The sequence below is a fragment of the Eleutherodactylus coqui genome, chromosome 4 (assembly GCF_035609145.1).
Source record: "Eleutherodactylus coqui strain aEleCoq1 chromosome 4, aEleCoq1.hap1, whole genome shotgun sequence".
Taxonomy (NCBI): Eukaryota; Metazoa; Chordata; class Amphibia; order Anura; family Eleutherodactylidae; genus Eleutherodactylus; species Eleutherodactylus coqui.
The window spans coordinates 255,351,646-255,378,939 of NC_089840.1; the positions used below are offsets into that span (position 1 = coordinate 255,351,646).

General features: G+C 45.0%; 1 protein-coding gene across 2 annotated transcripts in view; it reads right to left on the reverse strand.

The window, feature by feature from the left end:
• Positions 1-23,815, reverse strand: part of ENTPD1 (ectonucleoside triphosphate diphosphohydrolase 1) — a 75,551-nt gene extending 51,736 nt beyond the window's left edge. Inside the window, exon 1 of one of the 2 annotated variants that reach the window (XM_066601131.1) lies at positions 23,039-23,815. In XM_066601131.1, coding sequence (XP_066457228.1) covers positions 23,039-23,054 — 16 coding nt within the window. In that variant the 5' untranslated portion in view covers positions 23,055-23,815. Of the gene's footprint in view, positions 1-11,178; positions 11,230-23,038 lie in introns of those variants that run through there. The other variant, XM_066601130.1, reaches the window with a different exon arrangement.
• Between the last annotated feature and the right edge of the window lie 3,479 nt (positions 23,816-27,294).

A 27,294-nucleotide genomic window follows, 5' to 3' on the forward strand; every position in this document is an offset into this window, starting at 1 on the left:
CCCACAACAGCACGCCAGCCCCCCAACGTCCCCACAACAGCACGCCAGCCCCCCAACGTCCCCACAACAGCACGCCAGCCCCCAACGTCCCCACAACAGTACGCCAGCCCCCAACGTCCCCACAACAGTACGCCAGCCCCCAACGTCCCCATAACAGTGTGCCAGCCCCCAACGTCCCCATAACAGTGTGCCAGCCATAGATGCCCCATAACAGTGTGCCAGCCACAGATGTCCTCCATAGTAGTATATTAGAGAGATTAGAGCTTATCCTAGCCACAGATATCCCCTCCCAGTTATAACGGATAGTAGTGATTATATTGTGCCTGTGTTGCCATACCTTTTTAATCATTGCCACTTTAAGGGTATGTTCAGATGTAGGGGAAAATAGTGCAGATTTTCTGCTATGGAAAATCTGCACCCCTTCTGCTACGTGTGAACGTACCCCAAGAGCCCGATGTGACATCACACCCCACCGGAAGCTCACAGCCTCACTACTGATTTATAAAGCAACTTTGTAAGCAATTTAAATGGGGACTAGATAGTAAATCCCATTAAAGGGGTATTCCTATTTTGGCTTTTTATGACCACGATGGGTAAAACCCGTCCCGCTTTTCTGACCACTTCCCGGAAACAGACGAGCTTCAGCCCAGCGCTATTCGCGCAAGTCTTACTGAAGTGAATGAGAACTATGGAAACAGCGAAGCACAGCACGCTACACTACTTCTGTAGCTCCCCGAGTTATGGAAACAGCACAGCATTGTGCTACACTGTTTTCATAGCTTCCATAGGGAGCTACGGGCTACGGGGACAGGTGGCAAGCAAGTATAGCAGTGGCTATGAGAAGCCAAGATGAAAATACCCCTTTAAGTGAAGCAAGTGTGTCAGTGAAATCCTGGGCCTCCATAGACAGATCAGCACCAGAAAAGAAGTAGTGAGATCACTGGGGGGTATTCTACGGAAGTAATGAACTTTGAGAGAACTCTGACCTCTGCTAATGCGACTGGAAGTGAAAGTTACAAGAAGAAAAGTTGCAAAACTGAAATTGATGAATGAAAGTAAGCAGCCATGCGGGGGGGGGGGGGGGGGGAGCAAACAAGGGGAAACTTGTCTATTCACATAACACTACTGTGCAGAGAGACACCCTGATAACGAGATTTGTTCCGAAGACTCAAAAGTGAGCAGCCAGCTGCGGTTAGTGACTGATCCCATCCGATTTTCCAAATCCTGAATATCTAAATGACAGCTTCAACTTTACGTAAAAAAATACTCCAAACATTTAAAAACCTCAGAATCCAAAAATACTAATTATAGAAAAGGCTAAAAATTAAAAGCACAGAACATTTCATAATTTTCTGTGCCTCAACGTGATAAACTACACTGACAAAAAAATATAAATAATGCACCCAGATAGAAATGTCGGATTGTTGCAGAACTCGGCCAGCAGTTCTGTCTCAAGTAGATATGCAAATGATTACAGTTGTGGTCTGATTACACACCGGGTCCTGCCACCAGAGGGCGTAAAAGTGCTTCCTCCGTTGCCCTGTAAAAAGGCTCTCAGAAGCTACTTGTGTCTAGTGGACCTCTTATTGAGAGATCGTTGACCACTAGACGGTTGACCATTGGGCCTCTATGGCACTCTTGAAGACATCATTGGAAGGATAGAAGCAGAATGGTGATTTTTAACAAATTACCCACCATCTAGGCCATTCTGACCAAGCTGTTGGTAGGTGTTCAGAGCAGTAGTTACGCGAGGGCATACACACATTATCTCTACGCCCAACCATATCTCATAATGTATCTAAGCTAGAAGAGTCCCAACAGGGTACTAGAGCCTCCATGACTGTCCGTATCACATTATGTATCCAGGCTGGAGGCGGCCCAACAGGGTACTAGAGCCTCCATGACTGTCCGTATCACATTATGTATCCAGGCTAGAGGCGGCCCAACAGGGTACTAGAGCCTCTATGACGGTCCGTATCAAATTATATATCCAGGCTAGAGGAGGCCCAACAGGGTACTAGAACCTCCATCACTGTCTGTATCATATTATATATCTAGGCTAGAGGCGTCCCAACAGGGTACTAGAGCCTCCATGACTGTCCGTATCACATTATGTATCCAGGCTGGAGGCGGCCCAACAGGGTACTAGAGCCTCCATGACTGTCCGTATCACATTATGTATCCAGGCTAGAGGCGGCACAACAGGGTACTAGAGCCTCTATGACTGTCCGTATCACATTATGTATCCAGGTTAGAGGCGGCCCAACAGGGTACTAGAGCCTCCATGACTGTCCGTATCACATTATGTATCCAGGCTAGAGGCGGCCCAACAGGGTACTAGAGCCTCCATGACCGTTTGTATTACATTATGTATCCAGTCCAGAGGCGGCCCAACAGGGTACTAGAGGCTCCTCTGAACTGCACAGTTTTGCCCAATAAATTTATCCTTATGTTCTAATATTGTAATCTCTACCATATATAATCATCACACATATACAGTTTAGTTCAATTCCAACAACTCCTTTTTCGTGCATTATTTTTTTGGCCATGCATACAAGTCAGAAAAAGACAGGTTAACTTCTATAGAAGGGGGTGTTGTGAGCTTCGTGACATGCAGAGGCCGTTGTACAGGGAGAGGGAGGTGGAAGGAGTGGGGCTGCCCCATGCTGTTTGTCAGCGGTATGATTCTCGTTTTTTTGCCTCTAATAATAGAGATCCAGCTTTATAATAGAGGTAAGGAGGTAACTGCTTCAATTACTGATTTCCATCATAATTAAGAACCGTTTTGCCAAGGTTTGCTAGTACCGTATTATTTATGCTACAATACCTAGAAAACACAGAAGTGTAACAGCTGCTGACATTCACTTCCAGCAAATTATTATTTATCTACTTGTTATCTTATCAACGTGGCAAAAGCAAACAGCTGGAATCGAATTTCTATTAACATTAGCTGATAGAAGTCAAAGAAAATTGACATACACTAACACTATCACTGGTTTCTATATACAGTGTACAACACCCATTGTTTTGGAGGTAGGCACATTTTACTACCTGATGTGTAACTGAGACCCCCACACAGGATGGAAGGTAGCAGTGCTCAACCAAGTTTTAGACCCCTTTATCTAAACCTGAAATTTTCAGATTGCCAACAGTGTTCTAAATGAAATCCATTGGAATATAAATGACTTGACAGGCTGTTACAGATGCAGTAAGTTTTAACTTGACTGTGATAAGCAATTGCAAAACTGTTGTCCAGATCAGGACAAGGCAGAGACCAAAAGGACTAGAGGGGACAGATAGATGAGATATCCACAAAAGCAACACACAAGGAAGGGATGGGACCTATGCTTGGTGCAAAGGTGACCAACCTGCCCAACTAGTGGAGCACCCCCCCTAAAAAGGGCGACCCCACAACATGAACTTGAGGTTTCTCTGAAATGGCCCTAGGTGGAATAATGGGGTAGAGACTAATACCAAGTAAAGGCCAAAAGGGAAAAGTGTAGTAACACACAAGGAACCCCTGAGAGGGGATACAAGGAAGGTGCAGAACTGAACACAGGGATGAGGGATACAAACTGGCATAGCACTATAGTGCTCAAAATAACTCCACCACTCCGCATTACTATCTCCACCACTACTTAAGACTAGGATAGTGTTGAACAAACCAAACCAGCAAAACCCTGTTTTGGGTTGAACCTTGCTAGAAGGTCAGTTCGGCACAAATCCGAACCAAGCTTTTAGCAAAGTTCTACCAGAAACAGGGTTCTAATGGTTCAGTTTGCTCAACACTAGTCCTGAACACTGGTATAGAACACTATCGGAGAGTGATAAAAGCCCTATATAATACGTGAGTGTTACACAGGGCCTTTATGGTTCTCAGACACGGTTATACATCAGTTTTAAGGGTTTTGGTGAACTTCCTGTTCAGATCGAAATAATTCTGACTAAACCAAAAGGTTTGCAAAAAGTTAGTGAAATGGCCAATCTAAACTTTTCAAAACTTTCGTAATCACTTACAACCGGCATTCTTTGATCAGAGTAGCTGGTTTAAACCACCAAGCAACGTTACTGACTGGCTGGCCAGGCTGCCCATTACCCCAGCCAGCCAACCAACCAACTATCATCAAGGAGCTGTTAACTCTTTAATATTATAGTAAGAATACCCTGCCGGACGTCTTCAGACATCGGAGCTGTACAGCCTTCAATCAGAATGTCTTCAGATGTCAGACGGTGGATTGGAAAGGCTTAAAGGGGTGTTCCGGCAATGGGATGTTTTTTTCAGTTTTCACCCATCCAACTAGATGGGTGAAAACTGATTGCCGGGGCCCAACGGCTCGGACCCCACTGATTCTGAGCATGGGGGACTCGTGTCCCCCCTTTTTTCACAGTTCAAGATACAATGTTCTATTTCTGTTATGTGGCAGGGAATGGAGTTGCTGGTTGCACATGCGCAGCAACGGCTCCATTCCTCTCAACAAGACAGAAAAAAAATAGCCGAACGGTGTACTCTACTATCTCTGTGTGCTCCATTGATTTCAATGGGACAGACGGAGATAGCCGGGCACTATGCTATCAGCCTGTGCTATTGATAGGAATGTAGCCGCTGTTGCACATGTGTCACTCTATTCTCCGCTACATAACAGAAATAGGGCAGTGTATCTTGAACTGTGGAATAGGGTAGGGTGACGGACACAAGTCCCCTATTCTCAAGATCCAGTGGATGGGTGAAAATTGAAAAAGAACATCCAATTGCCGGAATACCTAATGCATGGAGTGTCAAGTTAAACTTTGCTACATCTGTATGTTATAACACTTGCGGCTGTGAAAAAAAATCTACTTGGTATTAAAAGGCAGATGTTCGGTTGAATATTCATAGTATGTTACGGTTGAGCAATAGCACAGCTCAAGTCAAGTTTGCTAGAGGCCACCTGGATGGTTCAAAGCACTACTTGGACAATGTTCTGGGAACAGATACACTAGAACTTTTGGTTCACATACAAATCTTCATGCTAGGAGAACAGACCCTACTTATCAACACCAAGAAGCCATCCCAGATGTGTATCATGGCAGCGAAGGGAGCACAACAGCGTGGGCTTCGCTATGATGCCCGAGGAACTGGACTTGCTTGCAATCACCGCCGAACAAATGAAATCCAAAACGTATTGGGAAGTTCTACAAGGGGCCGTCGCTGCATCTGAGTGATCTGAAGATCAAAGGGATCGGGTCACAAGGTCAAGCATACAAGCCACGTAAAGTAAACCAAGTAAATGAAAAGCAGAGAGGCGGCGACAGGAAAAATGCTGTAATCCAGAATAGCCAGGAGAGAAGGATGACCTCAGATCTGTAGAAACTCTGTACAGCAAGGCCAACTAAAACAGTTCTGTACGGACGAAGGGAAATCCTAGATCCGATCCTCAGCCTTAGAAAGCATCGACTGAGGCTGGACTAGCTCGTCTGTACAGCATGTAGTCAATAAGATTGTATCTCAGTACCGCTGTGCTATATTCTGTTTGGTGTGACAGAAAGTGGATTTCTGCGATTTCTGCTTCTCACATGCTGCTCTTCAACTCTGCAGTTGGGTTTTACTCTCTCTTACAGGGGCGCCAACACCAAATTGAAACCATGTTCCGGGACCCCAAGGCCCCTACACCATATATAGCGCATCTATGCCTTCCTATTCAAGTACACTATTATTTCAATATAGGACACCGGTATAAAGATATATAGCGCTGAATCAGGCTTTTTGACTACAGCCTGTATAAGGGTTCACAAACTTTTTCCATCAATAACCTTTTTGGTAGCGTGAATTGTTGCACTTGTTACTTACCTTAACAGTTAATTAGATATCTGCACCATGTATGGCCACATGTACTGATCAAAGATCTACTTAAAGGGGTTTCCCAGCTTTATAAATTGATGACCCATCTACAGGATAGGCCATCAATAGCCGATTGGTGAGAATTTGCCGCCCAGGTTCATGGCCGATCAGCTGTTCACTAGACCGCTGTCACCATGTACAGAGCAGAGGGCAGATAGATCCTTACAGGGGCGTAACCATAGGGGATGCAGGGGATGCGGTTTAACCCGGCCCACGAGCTTTAGGGGGCCCATAAGGCCTCTCTTCTCCATATAGGGAGCCCAGTACTATGACTAAACCATTATAGTTGGGGGCCCTGTTACAGATTTTGCATTGGGGCCCAAAAGCTTCAAGTTACGCCTCTGGATCCATACATTGTGCAGCAGCCCAGGTTGGTATAACAGGCACAAATCCCATTCACTTCAATGGGAACAAAGCATGCAATATCAACCCAGGCCACTGACAAATGTTCAGACCCTCACTGATCAGTTATTGAGGACCTATGGAAAGGTCATCAATTTTTAGGAGTTAATTAAAACCCCTTTAATTACAGAGGGCTAACAAAATGAGTCTCAGCTGTTGAATTCCATGTTGATGCCGAGTGACTGAGGTGACGGGTATTGCTTATTTTGTTATTTTAGAGCATTTGGTGTTTTTGATGGGTGGAGGGGAGTTTTATGGAGACGGACAATCCCTTTAAGAGATCTACAGTTCTTTCTATTCAGATGGTACAATGTGTGTACATCAGACAGGGTCGGCTCCAAATCAAGTGCCTGGGGTGTTGGTTGTGTCTGGGAAGGTCAGGTAGGGGAACCAGTTTGTTTAGTAAATTACTTTTACCCGCATGGATCAAGGTATGTCTACAAAAAACAAGTGACAAGATAATAGAGAATAAAGGTATGAAGTTATTACATTTAGGGCTTCTTCACACGACCATGTTTGCGCAGGTATTTGCATGTGCAGAATCGGCTTGCACAAAACACAGAGAATAGAACCCATCAATTTCAATGGGTTTGTTCTTTTGAGTGAGTTTCGTATGCGCAGAAAAAAGTACGAGCTGCTCTATCTTTCTTCATTTTGCACAGCAAAAGTTCCATAGAGGTCTATGGGAGGTTCGCAAACACTCAAGGGGAAGGGTGTGACCCTGCGCAAAACATGGGGAAAGAACTCACCTGGACCTCATTAGGCTTAAATAGCCATTAAAGGGGTTGTCCCGCGCCGAAACGTTTTTTGTTTTTTTCAATTGCCCCCCCCCCCCGTTCGGCGCGAGACAAACCCGATGCAGGGGTTAAACAAGAAAACCGCACAGTGCTTACCTGAATCCCCGCGCTCCGGTGACTTCTTACTTACCTGCTGAAGATGGCCGCCGGGATCTTCTCCCTCGGTGGACTGCAGGGCTTCTGTGCGGTCCATTGCCGATTCCAGCCTCCTGATTGGCTGGAATCGGCACGTGACGGGGCGGAGCTACAAGGAGCCGCTCTCCGGCACGAGCGGCCCCATTCACAAAAGGAGAAGACCGGACTGCGCAAGCGCGTCTAATCTGGCGATTAGACGCTGAAAATTAGACGGCACCATGGAGACGGGGACGCCAGCAACGGAACAGGTAAGTGAATAACTTCTGATAACTTCTGTATGGCTCATAATTAATGCACGATGTACATTACAAAGTGCATTAATATGGCCATACAGAAGTGTATAGACCCACTTGCTTTCGCGGGACAACCCCTTTAAATCCATGAAACGGGTGTGCAAACTGGTCCTGTACATGCAAAAAGTGCACTAATGTGCATAGACACCTGCTTTAATCTACCTCAACAGCTTTGTTCATGCGCAATTGTGCCCTGCTTCTGGCCTGCGTACCTTTTCAATGTCATCCACAAAACAGCTCCAGTGGTATTGCCTATTGAAATCAGGACAAAAAAAAACACAACTGTACGCAAACCTTAGAAGAAACAGATGTAGCAAAATGTAACCCGACGCTGATAATGTGCTGCAACAAGTTAGCTCAATACAGCAAACATCCTTGAAAAAGGTAAGAAAAAGTTCTGTACTACACTTTATTTGACATGTTAAGCATCAAGTTACACTTTGCTACACATGTACATTCATATCATATTTGGTAAATTTACTATCTTTTCTATCTAGGGTAGAACTGGATCTTGGAATAAGGCAGAAATTCTCAAATGTGATGTCCAATATGAAGAGACAAAACAGGATAGAGAGAGGCCATCGGCTCTTCCATGTGCGGTGCAGTATACAGAGGAGCCGTCGGCTCTCCCGCGTGCGGTGTAGTATATAGAGGAGCCGTCGGCTCTCCCGCGTGCGGTGCAGTATACAGAGGAGCCGTCGGCTCTCCCGCGTGCGGTGCAGTATACAGAGGAGCCGTCGGCTCTCCCGCGTGCGGTGCAGTATACAGAGGAGCCGTCGGCTCTCCCGCGTGCGGTGCAGTATACAGAGGAGCCGTCGGCTCTCCCGTGTGCGGTGTAGTATACAGAGGAGCCAGAAGTATAGCGTATTCCCGCGGCAAATAAAGCATGACACTTTTTATTCATGCTGCGGAATTCCGAAAGTAGAATTCCGCAGCGTGAACATAGGTTCAATAGAACCTAATAGCTCAAATAGCTGTGGCATAACGCCACGGATTTCCACTGCGTGAAATGCGGCAGAAATCCGGCCGTGGGTATTAGCCCTTATACAGATTTTTTTTTTAATTTAATATTAAACACTTAAAGAGGGCCCAAAACATTAGGCTTGTTATTATGGCTAGTACAGGTTCTGCGAAATGTGATCCAGGGATTAAAGAACACCTGCAGTAAATATAAAGCGGTGTGTTAGTTTGCTAAGAAAGTTCCTATAATCACTTTAAAACTGTAACAAAGCTTATAAAAAGTGCAGACCCTGCAGGTCGCCGACATCCTCACTCGGCACTTTATAGTATGAGCCTCAATTACTGCTTTTTGCGGTAATCCAGAAGGGTAAGAAATGTAGCAAGAATAGCTCAGATATTAGGAACATTTCCGCATGTACTTTATGATGCATTATTCATTTAAGGAACTTCACGGTTTCCTGTTTTTCTTTCATGTGTCGCACTCAGCAACAGCAATGAATGATTTTATTCCACCGCTGGGTGTTTTTACACAATATCCACTTGACCCAGAGGTCAGTTTTTATAAATGTGCTTTAAAATGGGTGTACCAGAATTTCAAGTTATCCTCAATCCATAGGATAGGGGATAATCTACTGATTGGTGGGGGTCTCACTGCTAAGAGCCCCGCCAATCTGGAGAATGGGACGCTCTACTCCGGCTCTTCTGTAACTGCATGGGTCACTTCTCTTCCAGCAGCGATGTCATTCCGAATGCAGCGCTGGCAGGGCATGCATGGTCAGCGCTCCAATCATTTCAATGGGAGTGATGGAAATACCTGAGCAGGTGTGCCCCAATCAAAAATGAACGGAGTGCTGGTGCGCTTGTATGACCAGCGCTCCATTCAGTCTCCTCCTCACTTCAGGGAAGGGGGGAATGGGGGTGCAGTTCTTGATATCGGCAGGCGTCTCACCAGGAGAGAGCCACCTACTGATCAGCAAGTTATCTCCTATCCCATGGAGGATATCCTAGCCTCCAATGCAGATGTAAAAGCCTTACTAGAAAGAGATTCCCCACTTAAGACTCTTATCTATTTCAGAGTGACTGTAAAAAGCATGCTTCTCTCTAGACGACCGCACATGTCAAAGCGATGATTTCAATGAGAACTGTGTAATATTTCATTTCCCTGTGATGATGCTGCAGAAAAATGAAACACCTGCTTCCGGATTTCCTCCATCACTAGGCGTCTCAGCAGCATGACACCCAGCTTATCGCTGGAGGACCTTAGTTGTTCAAGGCATCTGAAGATCTCCTGATTAACCAGTTGACGGCTGACAGTTTTGGTATATTATTTGCTACTAGCAATCAAAGTTGTGGGATCTTCCTCCTTCTGTAGGAGACTCTCTTGTGAGCTCTCTTGCAACATTTGCTGGCCCAAGATTGCTGGCTTATTAGCATTTAACAGGGTGGAGTGAATTCAGAGGTGACAAGTAGAACTTGATATGTCACCAGACTGTCACTTCCCTTCCTTTCTCCTTAGCCCATACAAGGTAGTGTAAGAAATAGTTGCAAAAGCAGCTACTTTATAATAGCATCTCTAAACAATGGATGTTAGCTCAGGCAGAAGATCGCACCTGGAGGTATAACCACCCAGCATGTGCTGGCTGACATGCCACATAACCCCCCTATTATGGGTATTATTGTATCTTGTCACCACCGGAAGTGTGGATATGCCATAACATTTTGTCATGGGAATACCCCTTTGAAAGGCTTATCCAGGCATGCAATTTTTTTCAAAGCCGCTTACAATGCTGCCGAAACGTAAAAAAGCCCTACGCATCTCACCAGTTCTGTCGTTGGCCAGTCCCCCACTGCTCTCCACTTCCTGCATCAGCAATGGCATTACCGACACCGTAGACATGTTACCACTTCAGCCAATCACCGAATTACTTTAAACAATGAGTAACAGCAGCAGTCACGTGACCCTGTGTTGGGATGCCTCCGCTGCTGCAGCAGAAAGCGGAGAGCAGTAGCGGACAGGGAACCAGCAGAACAAGGGAATATGTGAGGCGAGTATAGCTTTTTTTAAGGTTTGCAAATTTTATTTTAATCTCCAGATGACCCCTTTAAGGCCTCATGTCCACAGGCGGATTTGAGTTGCGGAATCCTGCTCCGGTGCGGAAGATCCGCAGTTCAAGCTGCCCATAGGGAACCATGGGCATCCGCACTTGAATTTACACATGCAGATTTGTTTTCCGGATTTCATATGCGGAAAACATATTGCAGCATGCTCTATTTTAGTGCGGATTCCGTGCAGATGGCTTCCACTGAAGTCAATGGAAGCAGTCTGTGGACAGGCCGCGGATTCCATAGCAAAGCAGAAGTTTGGGGGAAAAAAAAAAAGGTTCGGATTCCGCTGCGGGCTCTTGAAGGCAGAATCCGACGCGCCCGTGGACATGAACTTTTAGTATGGTAGGTAGATAATAATGACATTACTAAAGGGAAAGCAAAAAGAGGACATAGTAGTAGCTCTTGTGCCTTCCAGATTTTCTTAATTTTTAGCGTTCTGCATTTTAGTATAGCGAACAGTAAGTACCTGTGACACAACCGTCAGTAGGATCATACAGAAACCACAACTAGAAGTAGGTTCTTGTACATAAAATAAGTATTAATCAGCAGCCTGACAAGTAAATCTACGTCAACCAGTCCAACATTGCATCCTCCAAGCAGTACTTACCTACAACGCGGCTCAGTGCCATCTCCGGGATTCCAAGTGCTAATAGATAATCTATAAAACTCGCCTCGTTTATATCCCTCACAGCAACATTGTTTCAGCACAAACAGGCTGCTAACACGTGCGCATTCCTGCAAATACCATTCACATTAAGTAGTAATTCAAGTTACTAACAACATCCAATGACTGAAATGAAGACAGACAAGTCCCAGGCGTGGGCCGTGAGTAAGTGCTCTTCCATCCATTATCCCCATGGTCATCAGCAGCTTAACTCACATGGAAAATAAAGTGCAGCGTTGTAAATAGTAATCAGCATATAAGTGTCATAATTAATGATGTGCACAGAATGGCCACTTTACTATAGCTCCCGGCCACTTGGAGCGTCTGTTTATGGATATTGAACCGTGACCCCTGAGTGCAGCAGAAAAATCACGTTTTCCGTGGATCAGTTTCAATAAGAATCTACATTAGATCAAAAGATCTAAGCGACTTCCAATGCGGCCCAGTCATCAGTGCTAGACTAGCCAGGCCAGGAATTCACTGCCAACCGCGTGTTTTCTTGTAACGGTGTTCAGAGAATATCGAGAATGGCGTGATCAAGGAAAAAAAATATCATGCTGTGCAAGGGGATCGCATGGAAGGAAAAAAAACTCATTACCGAAAGGAGTCAGAGGAGGATGTCAAGAATCGTTTTGAGGAGCACAGTCAAGGAAACTGCAGCTGAATACAACGCTGGTGCTTCGACTAATACATCTGAACATACAACTTGTCGTTCCTTAGCACAGATGGCCTACAACACCAGACGACCAGTTCCAACACCATTGTTGTCTAAGATAAAAAAGAAAGTCGGCACTCCATTGCACAGAGATTGGATCCCTGAGCAGTGGAGAAACATCACTTGATCCGATGAATCCAGATTTCTGCTGCACCATACCGACGGGAGGTCATAATTTGGCACAAGCATCGTGAATCAATGACCCCTTCTTATCAGGATGGTGGAGGTGTAATGGTGTGAGGAATGTCTGCTCGATACACACTAGGCTCTCTGATACCTGTGGATGGACGCCATGGTGAATTGCTACAATTCTGAAGTCCAAAGGAGGTTCAAATTGTAATTAGATGGGGGTTTCTAATACAAATGACCTGAATGAGAGGGGGTTAATTTCGCAGTGGAGATGGTGACATAATTGACATGTCGCTGATTTGAATTCCGCGGAGGGTCTGCATGGAAATTCCGCCCTGTGGGAGCGCAGCCTGTAGGGGAGACTAAAAATAATATTTCAAAGTAAACCATAATAAGCCAGACACCCTCCAGTCATCCTCTTTTGTCATCCGTCCGCACAAAACCATGTATCTTTTAGAGCCATTGGTTCCCTATGGTGTGTTTACAAGTCCGTGTTTTACAGGCGTGCAAACACATGTACCTGCAAAACATAGGACATGCGTGCACCATAGGTCGGTGGTACGTGTCAATTTTTCCCACGGGGAGACCTCTTGTACTGAACACTGTAACCAATCAGAGGCAGCGCTCTTTTATTTTTAAATCTCCTCGCTATAGGGAGTCCCCTGCCACAGTTGTCACAGGATCCCAATGTTCTGCCATTGCTTTCAATGGGGCTGATGCTGTTGCCGGTGAACTAGTTGAAAGCAATAGAATGTCGGCAAGCCCTGCAGTGATTTTTGGAGAAGGGCTTTAAATATAAGCCCCTAAAATAAAATACTCACCTCTCCGCCGCTGCCTGGCACTGTAATGAAGTTCTTTCAGCAGGTGGGGATTTAAAATCCCCGCCTGCTGAAAGGGCCGTGTCTGATTGGTTAAGCGCTCAGCCAATCCCAGGCAACATTCAGCCGTTCATTGAATGACAGCTGAGCGCTGCCTGTGATTAATCACAGCGCTCAGCCAATCACAGACAGCGCTTGGTCATTCATTGAAAGCAATGCTGCATTGACCCGTGTTCACGCATGTTTGTACGCGTACGTGGGCATGCCAGTTTCGCGCACGCGTATGTACGTACCAGCACATGCTCGTGTGAATGAGGCCAGAAGAAGTGCTGTAGTGGGAAAAATTGGGCGTTCATGGATCTGAACTGTCACCAATATGTCTATGGTAGGACACATCTTGCCTCACAGGGTGGTGCCCAACTTGGTATAAGAGGTGGGGTGTGGCATGCAAATTGTGGCTGTGCTGGTGCGATGGCGCAATGCGCAGGCAAACACGAGTGGTCAGTTCAAGGTTGGGTGCGGGTCAGTCGTAAATTATGAAAGAAACCCTGGAAGCCTGCTTAAAGGTGGGTGCAGCCAGAACGTGTAAGCTGTGGCACAATCCTCCTGATCACAGCCCAAATACCCGGAGAGTGCAGACTGTCGAGCTGTGGTAGCTCCAGTCGTTGACCCGCTGAGTCATAAAGAAAGCCATCGTTTGCTTGACACTCGTCCCTTTTAAATGGGCCTTTACACTATTGTGACTGTGATATGTACCACTGAGAGCTGTGTCCACGGAGTTAAGCCAAGCCTGCTTGATACAGAAGCCATAAAGACTGAGTGGTAGAGATGAGCGAGTATACTCGGTAAAGGCAATTGCTCGAGCGAGCATTGCCTTTATCGAGTACCTGCCCGCTCGAGATGAAACGTTCGGGTGCCGGCAGCGGGCAGGGAGCTGCGGGGGAGAGCGGAGGGGAGATCTCGCTCTCCCTCTCTCCCCCCCGCTCCCACCTGCTGACAGCCGCTACTCACCGGTCCCCCGCGCCGGCACCCGAACGTTTCATCTCGAGCGGGCTGGTACTCGATAAAGGCAATGCTCGCTCGAGCAATTGCCTTTACCGAGTATACTCGCTCATCTCTACTGAGTAGCCAAAGAGCCTGTGACTATACAAAGAGACTGAGGGGCATATATATCCAAGAACGACGTTTTACACTCTGGTCTTTCATAAGCAATGATGGAGTAAGCCTCTGTTACATTTGTTGCATCATAGCGCCGGCCGCGTGCCATCTGCTCAACATTTTGCAATTGTTTAACATCAGAATTCTATTATAAATGTATTTATTAATGCCCCCTAGAGACTTGATTCCACAAAGAGCCAATACATTGTTACCAAGTAGTAAAGCCAGCATTGCCAGAGTATTTGAAACTGTGTTACAACATTCTGAAACTGTGCGCCAAGTTAAAGTGACTGCACCCCCGATTCAGCTGCCAAGTATAGACTGAGATTGTTAATTGCCACATGTGCTCAATCTTTTAACGCACTTGCACATTGGGATCCCCACAAACTATTCTTCACATATCACCCAAAGCCCCTTACATGTTTGTAAGGCCAAATGCACACAACTGGGTCAGATTCCAACTGCGAAATCAGACCCTGTGCCTCGGCATCGACCCACGCGTACCTGTTATCTTCTCTTCTTTCTGCTCTACGGATGTGCCGGTTAGCGCACCGGTGCACATGCGCAGCACAGAGAGTCGCACCAGCGATGACGCGGATCCGTTGCGACTCGTCGCAGGACTGACGGCTCCCACTAACTGCAATGGAAGCCGTCCATGCAAGGCTCACACTAGAATAGGACATGCTGCGATTTACCCCCGCGAGCGGAAAATCGCAGTTGATTTCAACACCTGGGCATGGAAAAACATTTTCCATAGCGTGTCTATGGGCAGTATTTGCTGCGGGATCCGAAGGCGAACTCTCTCTCTCCATATCCCGTAGTGCAAATACGCCCGTGGGCATTCGGCCTAAGACAATCATCTGGAAAAGGTTTTTAGAGAAACCAACAAATGGCCAAGTGGTAGTAAAGTTTACACAACTCTTCTGCCCAATGTAATTCCCCATAGACTATCGTTACATAGCTACCAAGTGTTTTTGAGCACTCTCTGGAGTAAACACTGTTTTGCCCATAGGCTCCTGAGACGGAGCTCACAGCAGGTAACCCAACATCTAGAATTACGGCTACAAACCCTATGACAGAGGCAGAGACCGCAGTCATCATACATCAAACAGAAGTATATTTGACTCACCAGTCATCATTCCTGTAGGCAGGAGGTACACCTGAAATCACAGTGCTTTCAAGTAATATGGAAGGTGTGCCACGAATTGTAGTGAATGGCGCAACATGATGCAAATATCTGCAATCGTTATTGATAAATGATGAGTTGTTTCAATCATTATGAGCAATTTAACATCTGCAACAGCTACACTGATGTAATATGGGATTGTGTCACACTGCACCTCTTATTAAATTCCAAAAATACCTGGAACGCTCATCATATGTTTATTGCTTCTACTGATGCCAGGTCACATGGCGCTCCAATTTGCTGCGGCTCTCACCCAGCCAGCCAGAAACCTACTGCACACTGATGAGGGGCAAAAACCTGAAACAGCTGTCTGCACATGGTTATCATTTCCTTCTGGAGAAGACTCTGGTTTTGGCTTATATTCCCAGTCATGTTACAGAGTCAGACATTGACTTATAGGGAAATCAGCTTCCAATACGTGGCACTGCAGGTCATTATTCCACCTCTGATTTGCATACTTAATTTCCCAGAGAAGCACTGCATGGCCTAGAAATCTTCCCATACATACTTGGCAGTCTCCACAAGTAGAAACAGTCCCCCTCCCCACCTTTGGGTTAGGAAAACATGGCTTATGTATTAAAAATAGATGCAAAAGTAGAATAAACTTAGTCAGGATTCTTCATTTCTTTGATCCCTCCATTCTCCCTTCATTCGCCAATTCTGACAGTAGGGATGTTAGAAGGTTTTTCTATTTTGTGCAGGTACCCTTGCTAACAACAGTCCAGATCCCAGACAACCCCTTTAAATAGGACCTGTCATGGAGTAAAGCCAGCAGGACTGAGGGCTCCTGCACACTGGCGAGAGCGATATCGGGATGTGATTGATGCCCCAATATCGCTCTCGCAGTCCTTCTGAAGCCCTGGATGCGAGGTGTTTCCACAGGGAAACAACCTCCCATCCTTGCAGGGCTGAAGGGATCTCCTGCTGAAGTTGTCACAGCCAAGGTAGAAGATAGTGATCTTCTTCCATTCATTTTAATGGGGCCAGCGGCAGCAGCGCCAGCCCTATTGAAATCAATGGGAGATGCTCATGGTCCTCTGCCTCTGCTGTGACAGCAGTGGCAGGGGACTCCCCGTAGCGAGGAGATTTAAAAATAAATGAGCGCTGCCTCTGATTGGTCACAGCGCTCAGCCAATCAGAAGCAGCGCTTTCAGGGAGCGGGGAATTTTAAATGCCCCGTCGAAAGAGAAGGAGAAGAAGAGTGCCGGGACCTGCAAGACGACGCCTCAGAGATGACAGTGCTTCCCAGGTAATGTATTAGTATTTTTTTTTTCCAACAGTCATGGATTATTTTTGGGGGGTGGGGGCTTATATTTCAAGCTCCCCCTGAAAATCCTCGCCACGGGGAGTCCCCTGCCATTGCTGTCACAGCAGTGGCAGAGGATCGCGAGAATGTCCCATGGATTTCAATGGGGCTGGTGCTGCTACGGCTGGCCCTATTGCAATGAATGGGAGAGATCGCAAAAAGAATGGACATGCCGCAATTTTGTTTTAACTCTGCATCGCAAGCATTAAAACATCACACATGTGCATGGAGCCATTTGAAGCCATTGGCTTCATAATTTTGTGATTTCTCGCAGCGCTGGGAAATCATGCAATTTCCTCGCCACTGTGAAGCCACCCTGACTTTATGGCTCCGTAGCTGCAGCTCTGCTGACCTAATTCCAATTTTTTTCCTACATATTCCACTTCCGTTTGCGCGGATGGGCTGTCTTAGGTCCGGATCCCAACACTGTCAATGTGTCAAGTGGGCAGTCTCTACCGCTCACTGTCAATAGTCGACATCAAACTGCATTGAACTTATTTAGAAACGATCCTTTTACTATGTTATTGGCTTGCATTACTTTGCATTGCACTATTAGGTTTTCATCATATGAAACTATAGGTCAATCTTATGCACTACAATGTGTCATATTTGGACTCTCATAAGCCACATGTAGCAGAGTTGTTTTTTTTTCTCTGCAAATTGTGCCATGCATCTGTAGTGGATTTGCCACGGGCCGCAGCCTTTAAAACCCACATTTTTTACGCGACGGAATTAAAATACAGCGGATCGAAAATCTGTGCTGAATTTTACCATGACATGTGGGTAGGGTTTTGTAAATTGTTACAGAGTCTGCACAAAAACATGGGACATGGATTTACTTAGCGGGTATCTTTGCAGCACTTAACATGCGATCGCCACCAATATTAGTAATACACAGGCAGGGGCGTAAGTAAAGGCTCAGGGGCCCTGATGCAAAAGGTGACCTGGGGCCCCCCTCTATTTGTATCTGTACCCGTACCCATACCTAAACCATGCTGCACAGAGACATAACTTGAAGCTTCTGGGCCCCAATGTAAAACCTGTAACAGGGCCCCCAACTATAATGCTTTATTCATAGTACTGGGCTCCCTATATGGAGAAGAGAGACCTTATAGGCTCCCTAAGGGTCCAGGGGCCCGGGTGCAACCGCATCCCCTGCACCCTCTATAGTTACGCCCCTGTACACAGGAGAGCGGATACGTTTAGAGAAGTCCTGCACAACATACAGTAGCTGTAACTGCTCCGGTGACTCCATGAATTGTTCTTTACAATCACTTTTGTGGTCTTAACCCTTTCCAATCCAATTTCTATCCTGGTTTTCCTAGGGGGCTTACTCTTTTTCTGCCGTTATACAACAGCGCTATATGCTGGCTAAAGCCAGTACTGCATGAGGTGACATGTTGGATAGGCTCCGACAGCAGAGAGGCTGGCAATATACAGTAAGAGAACCCCGACGGACGTCTTCCAACATCGGAGCTGTACAGCCTGAAATCATAATGTCTTCAGAGGTCAGACAGTGGATTGGAAAGGGTTAAGATAAGTTGATGCAGCAAGTTGGGTTGAACTTTTTACATCTGTACATCCAGTAATTAACACATTTCGCATCACTGCTTTCTGCCTTGGACATTTCATTTACAGTAATTTGCTTACAGGAACTAAAGCAGCACTCGTTATCTTTCATGTTGGTCAGTCATGTGGTTCACCTTGACATAAAAGCTCTTACAGTATACCAAGACCTACCAACCAAATTGCAAAAAAATTAGTCATTTAGTTCATTTGGTCAATTAGTCACTTTAAGAGCTCGATATATGATATCTCTGTGGGAGTTTGCAGGTTTGTTCTTTAATATCACCACAATGTTCAAGTGCTATTCGAATGGACCCAATAGCTCGCTGTTGGCTGATCACAATAGTGCATTGATGAGTTTTTACACGCAGTACATGTCGGCATGGAAAAACTCGCTGGTGTGTGTTGCAAGTAATACGGGTCTGTATATAGTCTGTTTTTTTAATGGACTACATACGTACTAATAAAATGCTAGCGTGTCAGAGGCCTAAGGGGTGATAATCTTCTTATCTTCTCTATTCCTGGATCATCAGCACTATTTATCAGCATACCCATATTTGGCTGAATCTATAGCACTGTTCATCCTGAGCCTCCTGGTTCAGGAATAGAATTGCAGAACTGCAAAAATGACTGAGGCCCTTTTGCAAGCAGGGCAATAGCCAAGAAGGTTTATGGTGACATAGGCTAAATTCAGTGACTTTTTTCGTGGTGGTGGGGTGTTCTTTAACGTTAATGTCAGCCACATCAATATTTACTGCATCATCGAACTTGGCGCTGGGCTGATATTTCTTACCCAGTGTTATCGTACTGTGCAGCAAGGTCATATCTTACTGAAAAAGATGATAAAATGTAACTTCCAGCAATACTCAAGGGCTGACGATCAGCTCTCCTCCCCCATTTGCTGTAAAGTTAACCAGGCTGGTACGCCGCACACTGCAGAGTTCTGTCTAATCTACGAGAACGAGTTATGTTTGTACATAATGGCTACACAAATACATAAAGAACAAACAGAGTCTGAGAGCAGAAACACCTGACACACAGAAGGAGACTTCCTGCCTGGGTCGACTAAAAACATATAGCAGCAACTGCTGGACACAAAGTTACAGGGTGCAGAAATTCCAGACTCAGCAGATTCCTAAGTTCTTGCATTCATACTTTACATATTAACTTGCTGTGATGGATCATGGGTTATTGTATGGGTCAGCATCTGGTAGGTGGGGGGGGGTCTTACTTTTTTCAGATCCATTGGCGATGACATATTTAGTCAGGAGCAAACTTTTGAAAAGTTTGGCTTGGTCGGTTTGACAAACTTTTGCAACAAGTTCAGCATGGTCCGAATTTGTTTGAACCGAACCAGAAGTTGACCAAAACCCTTAAAACTGGGGTGTAAGACTGTCTAAGAGCCATACAAGCCATCTATATTACTCTCAAGAGTGTTATACAGGGCTATTAGACTGTTCTATACACCAGTGTTCAGGACTAGTGCTGAACGAACAGAACCAGTAGAGCCGTTTCGGGTCCGTGCCGAACCAAACTGTTAGCAAGGTTTGACCCAAAACAGGATTATACAAGTTCGGTTTTCTCAGCACTGCTTAGATCCATTAACCCTTTTCAATCCAATTTGTATCCTAGTTTTCCTAGGGGGCTTACTCTTTTTCTGCCATTATACAATGGCGCTATATGCTGGCTAAAGCCAGTACTGCATGAGGTGACACATTGGATAGGCTCCGACAGCAGAGAGGCTGGCAATATACAGTAAGAGAACCCCGACGGACATCTGCCAACATTGGAGCTGTACAGCCTTAAATCATAATGTCTTAAGACATCAGACAGTGGATTGGAAAGGGTTAACTCTGCTTTGTACAGATCTGCAGGTTAAGCGTTATATCTGAATTAAGCCACAATATGGCTGCGTTTTAGCTTCGATATTACGTCTATTAGACCCAGACCCCTTCTCGATTTTACTGAAGTAAACTTAGATGACTACCGGGTGCCGGTCCAGCAGTGGTAGGTGTGCAGCCAGAAAATGTAGATCTAGTACAGCAGTGTGAAACTGGCCTTATGCTTACAGATGACTCTATTTTGCAGCCCTTTCTCTCAAGTTTGAATCTGACCAGGATAACATCTGCATGGAGTTTGCCTTCTTCTCACGTTACTGTTTTTCCATCTGATACTTCTAATGCTAAAAAATACTTTCAGCCTGTGTGTATGTATATGAGACTGACATTGGCAGAATGTTGCTAGTAAATGACACCAATGTCCAATTTACAGGGGTCTGACCATAGTGGCCCACCAGTACAGGGCTGCAGAATGTGTTGGTGCTATACGTTGAACCATGAGTCATAATGACAATCCCCTTACGTGTGTCCTATGAAAAAGGGCTTCAAAGATTATTGCTTTAGATTGTTATGCTACTGACCTCCTTTATTTAGGGCACCTAAATAAGACTAACCTAATGGGAGCAGCAGGATCCGCTGTACACCTACCAGCAGCGTACACTTCCATAGGGAAGCTTGAGGGGCAGCAGATACTATTATACCCACTAAGCTGGTGCTATTAGGGCATCTAATAGATGCCATCATTTAAAGAGGTCTGTGTGACATCCTCTAATGCGCTATGAGTACTGATATTAAAAGCTGGAAGGAATTGCAAGTAATAATGCTAGAAAAATATGAACCGCCAACATTAAACACAATAAAAGTAGTGCTGCTGGACAGGGCATGCTGGGGGTTGTAGTTGTTAAACAGCCAGAAACTCAGAGCTGCAGTATATAGAATACAGCACAAGAAGTACAAACTCCATGTCCTACTAGAAACATAATATCCCATAATGAATATATGTATTATACTAGCTCCAATAAGAAATATAGTGCAAGTCATATTATTATAGTAGGGTATCAGCTCCTATAATAAATATAGTGCAGGGCATAGTATTATATATAATATACATCACCACTCTATGTAAGGAGCAAGTGGATATAATTTATCATCGGAGCTGATGTAGTATATATAATAATATGAGCTTACAAACTCCCATAGTGCAGGTGAAGTAAGAAACAGGACTCCAAAGTTTCCAGACGAGTCAATATAGAATAAACTTCATAGCTTTAAGTTAGGACCAAGTGGATATATAACCCTCCAGGCTCGCCTCCTCTTCTCCACACATAGAAAATGCCTCAGGACGGAACCATGTTAATCATTGGAATCCCTCAATATGGGAAGATGCTGTCTGGCAAGGTCCAGGGTCGGACTGTTGTATGGCATGCGGATAGTTACAGTTGACAGGTTTTAATATCTATATTACTATACTTTCATAAGTACGATTATCACATATTCCTTCCTTGGTTTTAAAGTTACTGGACTATTGTGAATCTACTTCGGACACTGTTACGGTGCCATGGAGGACCACTAAATTCCATACAGAAGGGATTGCGATGATTAACATACTTCTGGCCTGAAGATGTACTTCTGAGGTATTCTCTATGTGAGGAGAAGAGGAGGTGGTCATGGAGGGTTATATAGCCACTTGGTCCTAACATAAAGTGGTAAAGTATATTATACAGCAGTGTTCCCGAACTCCAGTCCTCAGGGACCCCCAACAGGTCGTGTCTTCAGGATTTCCTCAGCGTTACACAGGTGATGTAATTATTGTCAGTGCCTCAGACATTGCCACAGGTGTTCTTACCATAGGATATCCTGAAAACATGACCCGTTGGTGGTCCCTGAGGACTGGAGTTGGGGACCCCTGTTATACAGGGTCCGGCAGAAGTAATACCCCTTTTTTATGAGCTGGTAATATAAACCTATTTATATTAGGGATATGACTCGTACAAAGTCGTAACATCACGAATCTGATCAGAAAGTTTGAGGCAACCGGCAGTGTGCATGATGCCAAAGGATCAGAAAGACAAGTTTCAATGACTACAGAAGAAAAGGCTAATGAATTACAGGCATCGTTGGTACGAAGCCTTCAAGAATCCAGTAGGCATCTGTCAGGAGAACCTGGTATTAGTGTCAGAAGGGTACGAAGGTTTCTGGGCAAAATGAAATTGAGGCCATACATACTATGTTTAGTACAGTCCCTACATGATGGAGATTCAGACAGAAGGGTGGAATTTTGTGAACTGGGCATTACTTTGCTGGACCCTGTATACTGACTTGTCTGGAAACTTTGGACTCCGATTTCTCACTTCACCTGCACCATGGGAGTTAGTGTATATATATATATATCAGCTCCAATAATAAAAAGGTGCAGGTCATATGCATATCAGCTATGATAATAAATAGTACAGATCGTATTATTATACATGTACTATATCAGCTGCAATAATAAACAGTATAGGGCATATTACTTACTATATGTATCATATGCGCTCCAATCATAAATAGTGCAGGTTGTATTATTATATATACTATATCAGCTCTCATAATAAATAGTGCAAGTCATAATATTATACGTATTAGATCAACTCCAATAATACACAGTTCAGTTCATATTATTATATATGTATTAGATCAGCCCCTATAATAAATAAACAGTGCAGATCATATTATATATGTACTATATCAACTCTGATAGTATTCAGTGCAGGTCATTATTTACAACAGTGTATATTCCACATACTACTTCACACATGAAATAAGTAACACAGGATACCATCAGGAATATTCTACAAATATCTAACCTATGAAATTGCTTGTGGTACATAATTCATTGAAAACTTTTCACAGTAACAGTAGCCAGCCAACCTTTATACCTCCTTGCAGACACTGGCTACAAGCTGAAAGGTTGTTAATCTTCAATGAAACAATGTATCAAACGTCGAGAAAAAGTTCAGATCTGGAGTGATCTTCCCAGTGCAGTGCATGAAGGGTTAAAACTTACTGTAGAAAGAGAGAGAGAGAGAAAACAGTGCTAGCACTCACCCTTTGGTTCTTCCATCAGCTCTGCTGCTCCTTGCTCAGCCAGTGCCTGCTGCAGTCTCACTGAGAGATGCACATGAGACTTGCCTATTTAACGGTGCATGCATGTGGGTGGACTCAGTTTTTTTTTCTACATGGAAGATCCCAGTTGACAGGAGGTCACTGTCTCTTGATAGTGGCTCTGGAGGATGGAGAAGACACAGGGGCCTGGCTGCTGCTGCTGGAGCTTGGGATTCCTGCAGGATGGATATGAGCAAGCTCTCATTCTATCTGTGTGTGTAAACAGCCCATGTCTTCAGCTTGCACAGCAGCAGCAGCAGCATAGCCGGGTCCCATGGAGGTTTTCCCTTGCAATAATAATAACCCTGGGTTGCAGACAGAGGAGGTCATTATTCATCCTTTGAAGCAGCTCCACACTGGAAAGAATACATATGAGAAAAGGAGAGAGAGCACAAAAAAAATATGTCCTGTTCTTAAAGAGCCAGTCCCTGCCCTACATGGCACACAATGCAGCCTCTCTATGTGTGCACAGACATTTCCATCGGATCACCTTTCATTTGCAGGACTGATTGTTCGCCTGGCTGACTGCAGAGCTGTCAAAACAAGAGCTAGGAGAGGAGAGCACAAGGGAATGAGGTGCTGGGATTAGCCAGGAGTAACACACTGGGCTGGGTAAAGCAGCAGCACTTGCTCATTAGCTCACTGGGGAAGTCACACTAGATAGGGATGGCTTGTGGGATCACTCCATTAGGTAACTTGGAGCCTTCTGCTCTCTCTACGCATTATGCATGGTGCGTTTTATCCTTAGCAGAAGTGATGTAGGATGAATGGGTTGGCACTAAATAAATGCATCTAATTACAAGGTGTGGTTAGAGCTGCTAAGGTTTAATTGGAATGAGACATCATATTGGAATATCAGATTTCATGTTTAGTAAGTAGATGTAGTACAGAAGTGATCGGACTGATATCTGGTGGAGATGGGTTACCTGTGAGGACCGGCTATTGGCACTTTTTTAATCTGCACCCCCATGTTAGCCTTTGCTAGAATATGGGCATTTAGAGAATGTAGGCTGCTGTATCAGGTAGGCAGTGATAGTGAAGCTGGACTTCCCCACGGTTCCAATATGGCTTGGCTTCGCATTAATAGATTAAGGGATCTTTTAACACAAAATGCATCCAAATCTGCCGCTGCGGAACTCCACACCAAAATCCACAGGTCTATCTGCGGAATTTTAGGCAGGTTTCAAGCCATTTTTAATTCCGCACCAAGATCCACAGGCTATATGTGGACTTTATAATGATTCTGCCCTTGCCGTACCAGAACCAGAAATCTGCTCTCCATGCACTGACCTACTGAACCTGTGTCAGACTTATAAATAGCAGAAAAGGCATAGTGACAAGGGAGAGGGACAGAGCTGCAGCCTGAACCAATGATGAGGCAGGGGGTGTGTCTCAGACTACAACAGACTCCTCTAGACACTGGAGCTAAGCTGTAGTCATGGATCACAGCTCTTTCCTAATGGACCCTAAAACGCAGCCAAGCAGTAAAATGTGAAGAAAATAAAACAGTAAATAATTATTTCCTGAGTAATGACTTACGTCTTGTTCACATCAGTATCAGAATCTCGGTTCGGAGTCTCCATAGTTGATTTCCATGAAAATCCTCTTTGGATCCGACATGCTGAATTCAGCATTCCCACTTTGCCGTTGTTTAGCTCCTTGGACTCTTAGGACAAAGCCAAAACAAAAGGAGAAAGATGGCGCAGGTCAGTGTTACTGTGAACGAGTCGTTACATATCATTTTTGAACTCATGGCTGGTCACTTTAATGCCATGGCTATCTGGCACCAGAGTTGGCCCTCTGAGCTCCTGGGTCTGTAGCTATGTAAATGGCACTGGGGCTGAAGACATTCCTTGAAGCCTGTTATATTGATTACAATGAGTGGTCTACTCTAGACTCTGATCACAGATCTCTGGGGCACATCATGTACCAAGATGCCTCTTCTTTTGAAAAGGTTTGCTGGCCTTGCAGTGCGTACTAATTCTAGCCCATGTGAAAGATCCCTTAAAGGGGTTGTCTATTTGTAAACTATGTGCAGGATAAGCCAAGAATAGTAGATCAGCAGAGCTCTGCCTCCAAGAATCCCTGGTGATCAGCTATTCACCAGGCCAATGTGCTCATGCACTGAGCTGATTTCTGCAGGAAGCAGACAGCTCCACTCTTATTGCAGTGGCCAGGCTTGGTATTGCAGGCACTGTATTCAATTGGAACTTTAAGTAGAGAGCTGCCCATGTCTACTCTAGGCGCGCTGGTGACTGACTAGCCCAATTTCAGGATAGGCAGACGTTATGCAGTCTGACATTTATTTTCCAGGATGAAATAGTGCTGCATGTAATGCTATTTTTGTCTAGAATTTTTGTGAAAATTAGTGACAGAAGCTCCGGACAGAGCCTCCAATGCTGATGTAATCAAAGCATTCTTTTTACATCTTGCTCCTTGGCCAATTTTTAGAGTCCATTAAGAAAGAGTTGTGATCCATGATTACAGCTTAGCTTAAAGGGGTATTCCAAGACCTTTAATTTTTTTCTATTGATGACTGACAGGTCATCAATAGATACAGCAAGGATTATCCTGCTGTCACTGTGGTCAGCGAAGCAAGCAGAAAGCCCAGGTTGGTATTGCAGGCACAGCTCCCAATCTGCTTTCTGCATTGATGGCCCAGGGAATCAGCTGATTATCAGCGATTCTGAGTGGCGGATCACTGTTGATGATCTATTGATAACCTGTAGAACATCAACAGAAAAAATTTTAAAAGTTACGGAATGCCCCTTTAAATTTCTACAGGAGTCTGGGGTAGTCTGAGACATGCACCTTGCCTCATCATTGGTTCAGACTGCTGCTCTACTCCTCTCCCCTGTAGTTCTGCCTCATCTGATTGGCTGCTGTGTATAAACACAAATCTATTACAGGCTTTCTAATAGGTCAGAACAAGGAGAGCAGATTTCTGCTAAGACAATGACGGAATGATTATAAAGTGCAGATTCTAAACCATCAGTGAGAAAAAGTTGTTTATTAGGAAATTGCTACTGAGAAAAATTAGCTTTATTAAGCGGAAGCCTGGAGGGTTACTTTAAATGGTAAAAATACTTTCGCCTGCAGCAGTCACTAGGAGGAGCTCTTGACACAGGATGTATACAGTTTTGAGTTCAATTGAAGCAGGATAAATCGATATGTAGTGAGCTCCCCCTAGTGGTAGCTATAGGAGGCTAAAATTTCATCTAAATCTACAGTCTGTATATTGGGGATATGATCCAGGCATTATACAGACTTTTGGACCTATGTAAACAAAATTGAATTAAATATACACACTTTGTGGGATTATCCACAATGGATATTTATCACCTCTCCAAAGGAGGGGGGATAAATGTTTGATTGCTGGAGCCCCACCACTGGAACTCCAAAGGATCACTAGAATGGGGCCCTCAGGGAAGATCAGCAATATTAAATGCCCAGAAAATCCTTTTAACATCTAAACAACCTTAAGGCTGGATTCAGACGAATGTATATCGGCTCGGTTTTCACGCCGAGCCGATATACGGTGTCCTCATCTGCAGGGGGGGGGGGGAGGATGGAAGAGCCAGGAGCTGTAACTGAGCTCCCGCCCCCTGTCTGCCTCCTCTCCACCCCCTCTCCGGCCCTCTGCACTATTTGCAATGAAAGGAGTCGGGACGGGGGCGGGGCTAAGTTCTGAGAATTAGCCCCACGCCCGTCCTGCCTCTCCCCATTGCAAATAGTGCAGAGGGGCGGAGAGGAGGCAGAGAGGGGGCGGGAGCTCAGAGCACTGCTCCTGGCTCTTCCAGGCTCCCCCCCCCCTGCAGAGAGAGATGATGTATATCGGCTGGGCGTGAAAACCGAGCCAATATGCGGTCATCTGAATCAGCCTTACAACGCACAAATCTCGCACGATTTTCTCACCAGTGTCAAGGAGCCTAAGGGGGGCTTCACACTGGCGTGAAAATCGCGTGATTTTTGTGCTGAGAGTGAGTGAAAACACAGAATTATGCAACCAATGAGTTTCAATGGTTTCCTTCATATTTGCGATGTTTTCACTCATGCAATGTTGTGAGGAAAAAAATCGCGGCACGTCCTATATTTCTGCGTTTTGCTTTTTTTAATCTCCCATGTACCCCTGTGGAGCCTCCTTTTTATTGCATCACAAAGCAAGAATTTGCGATTTTTGTGCGATGCCTTTTTACCAT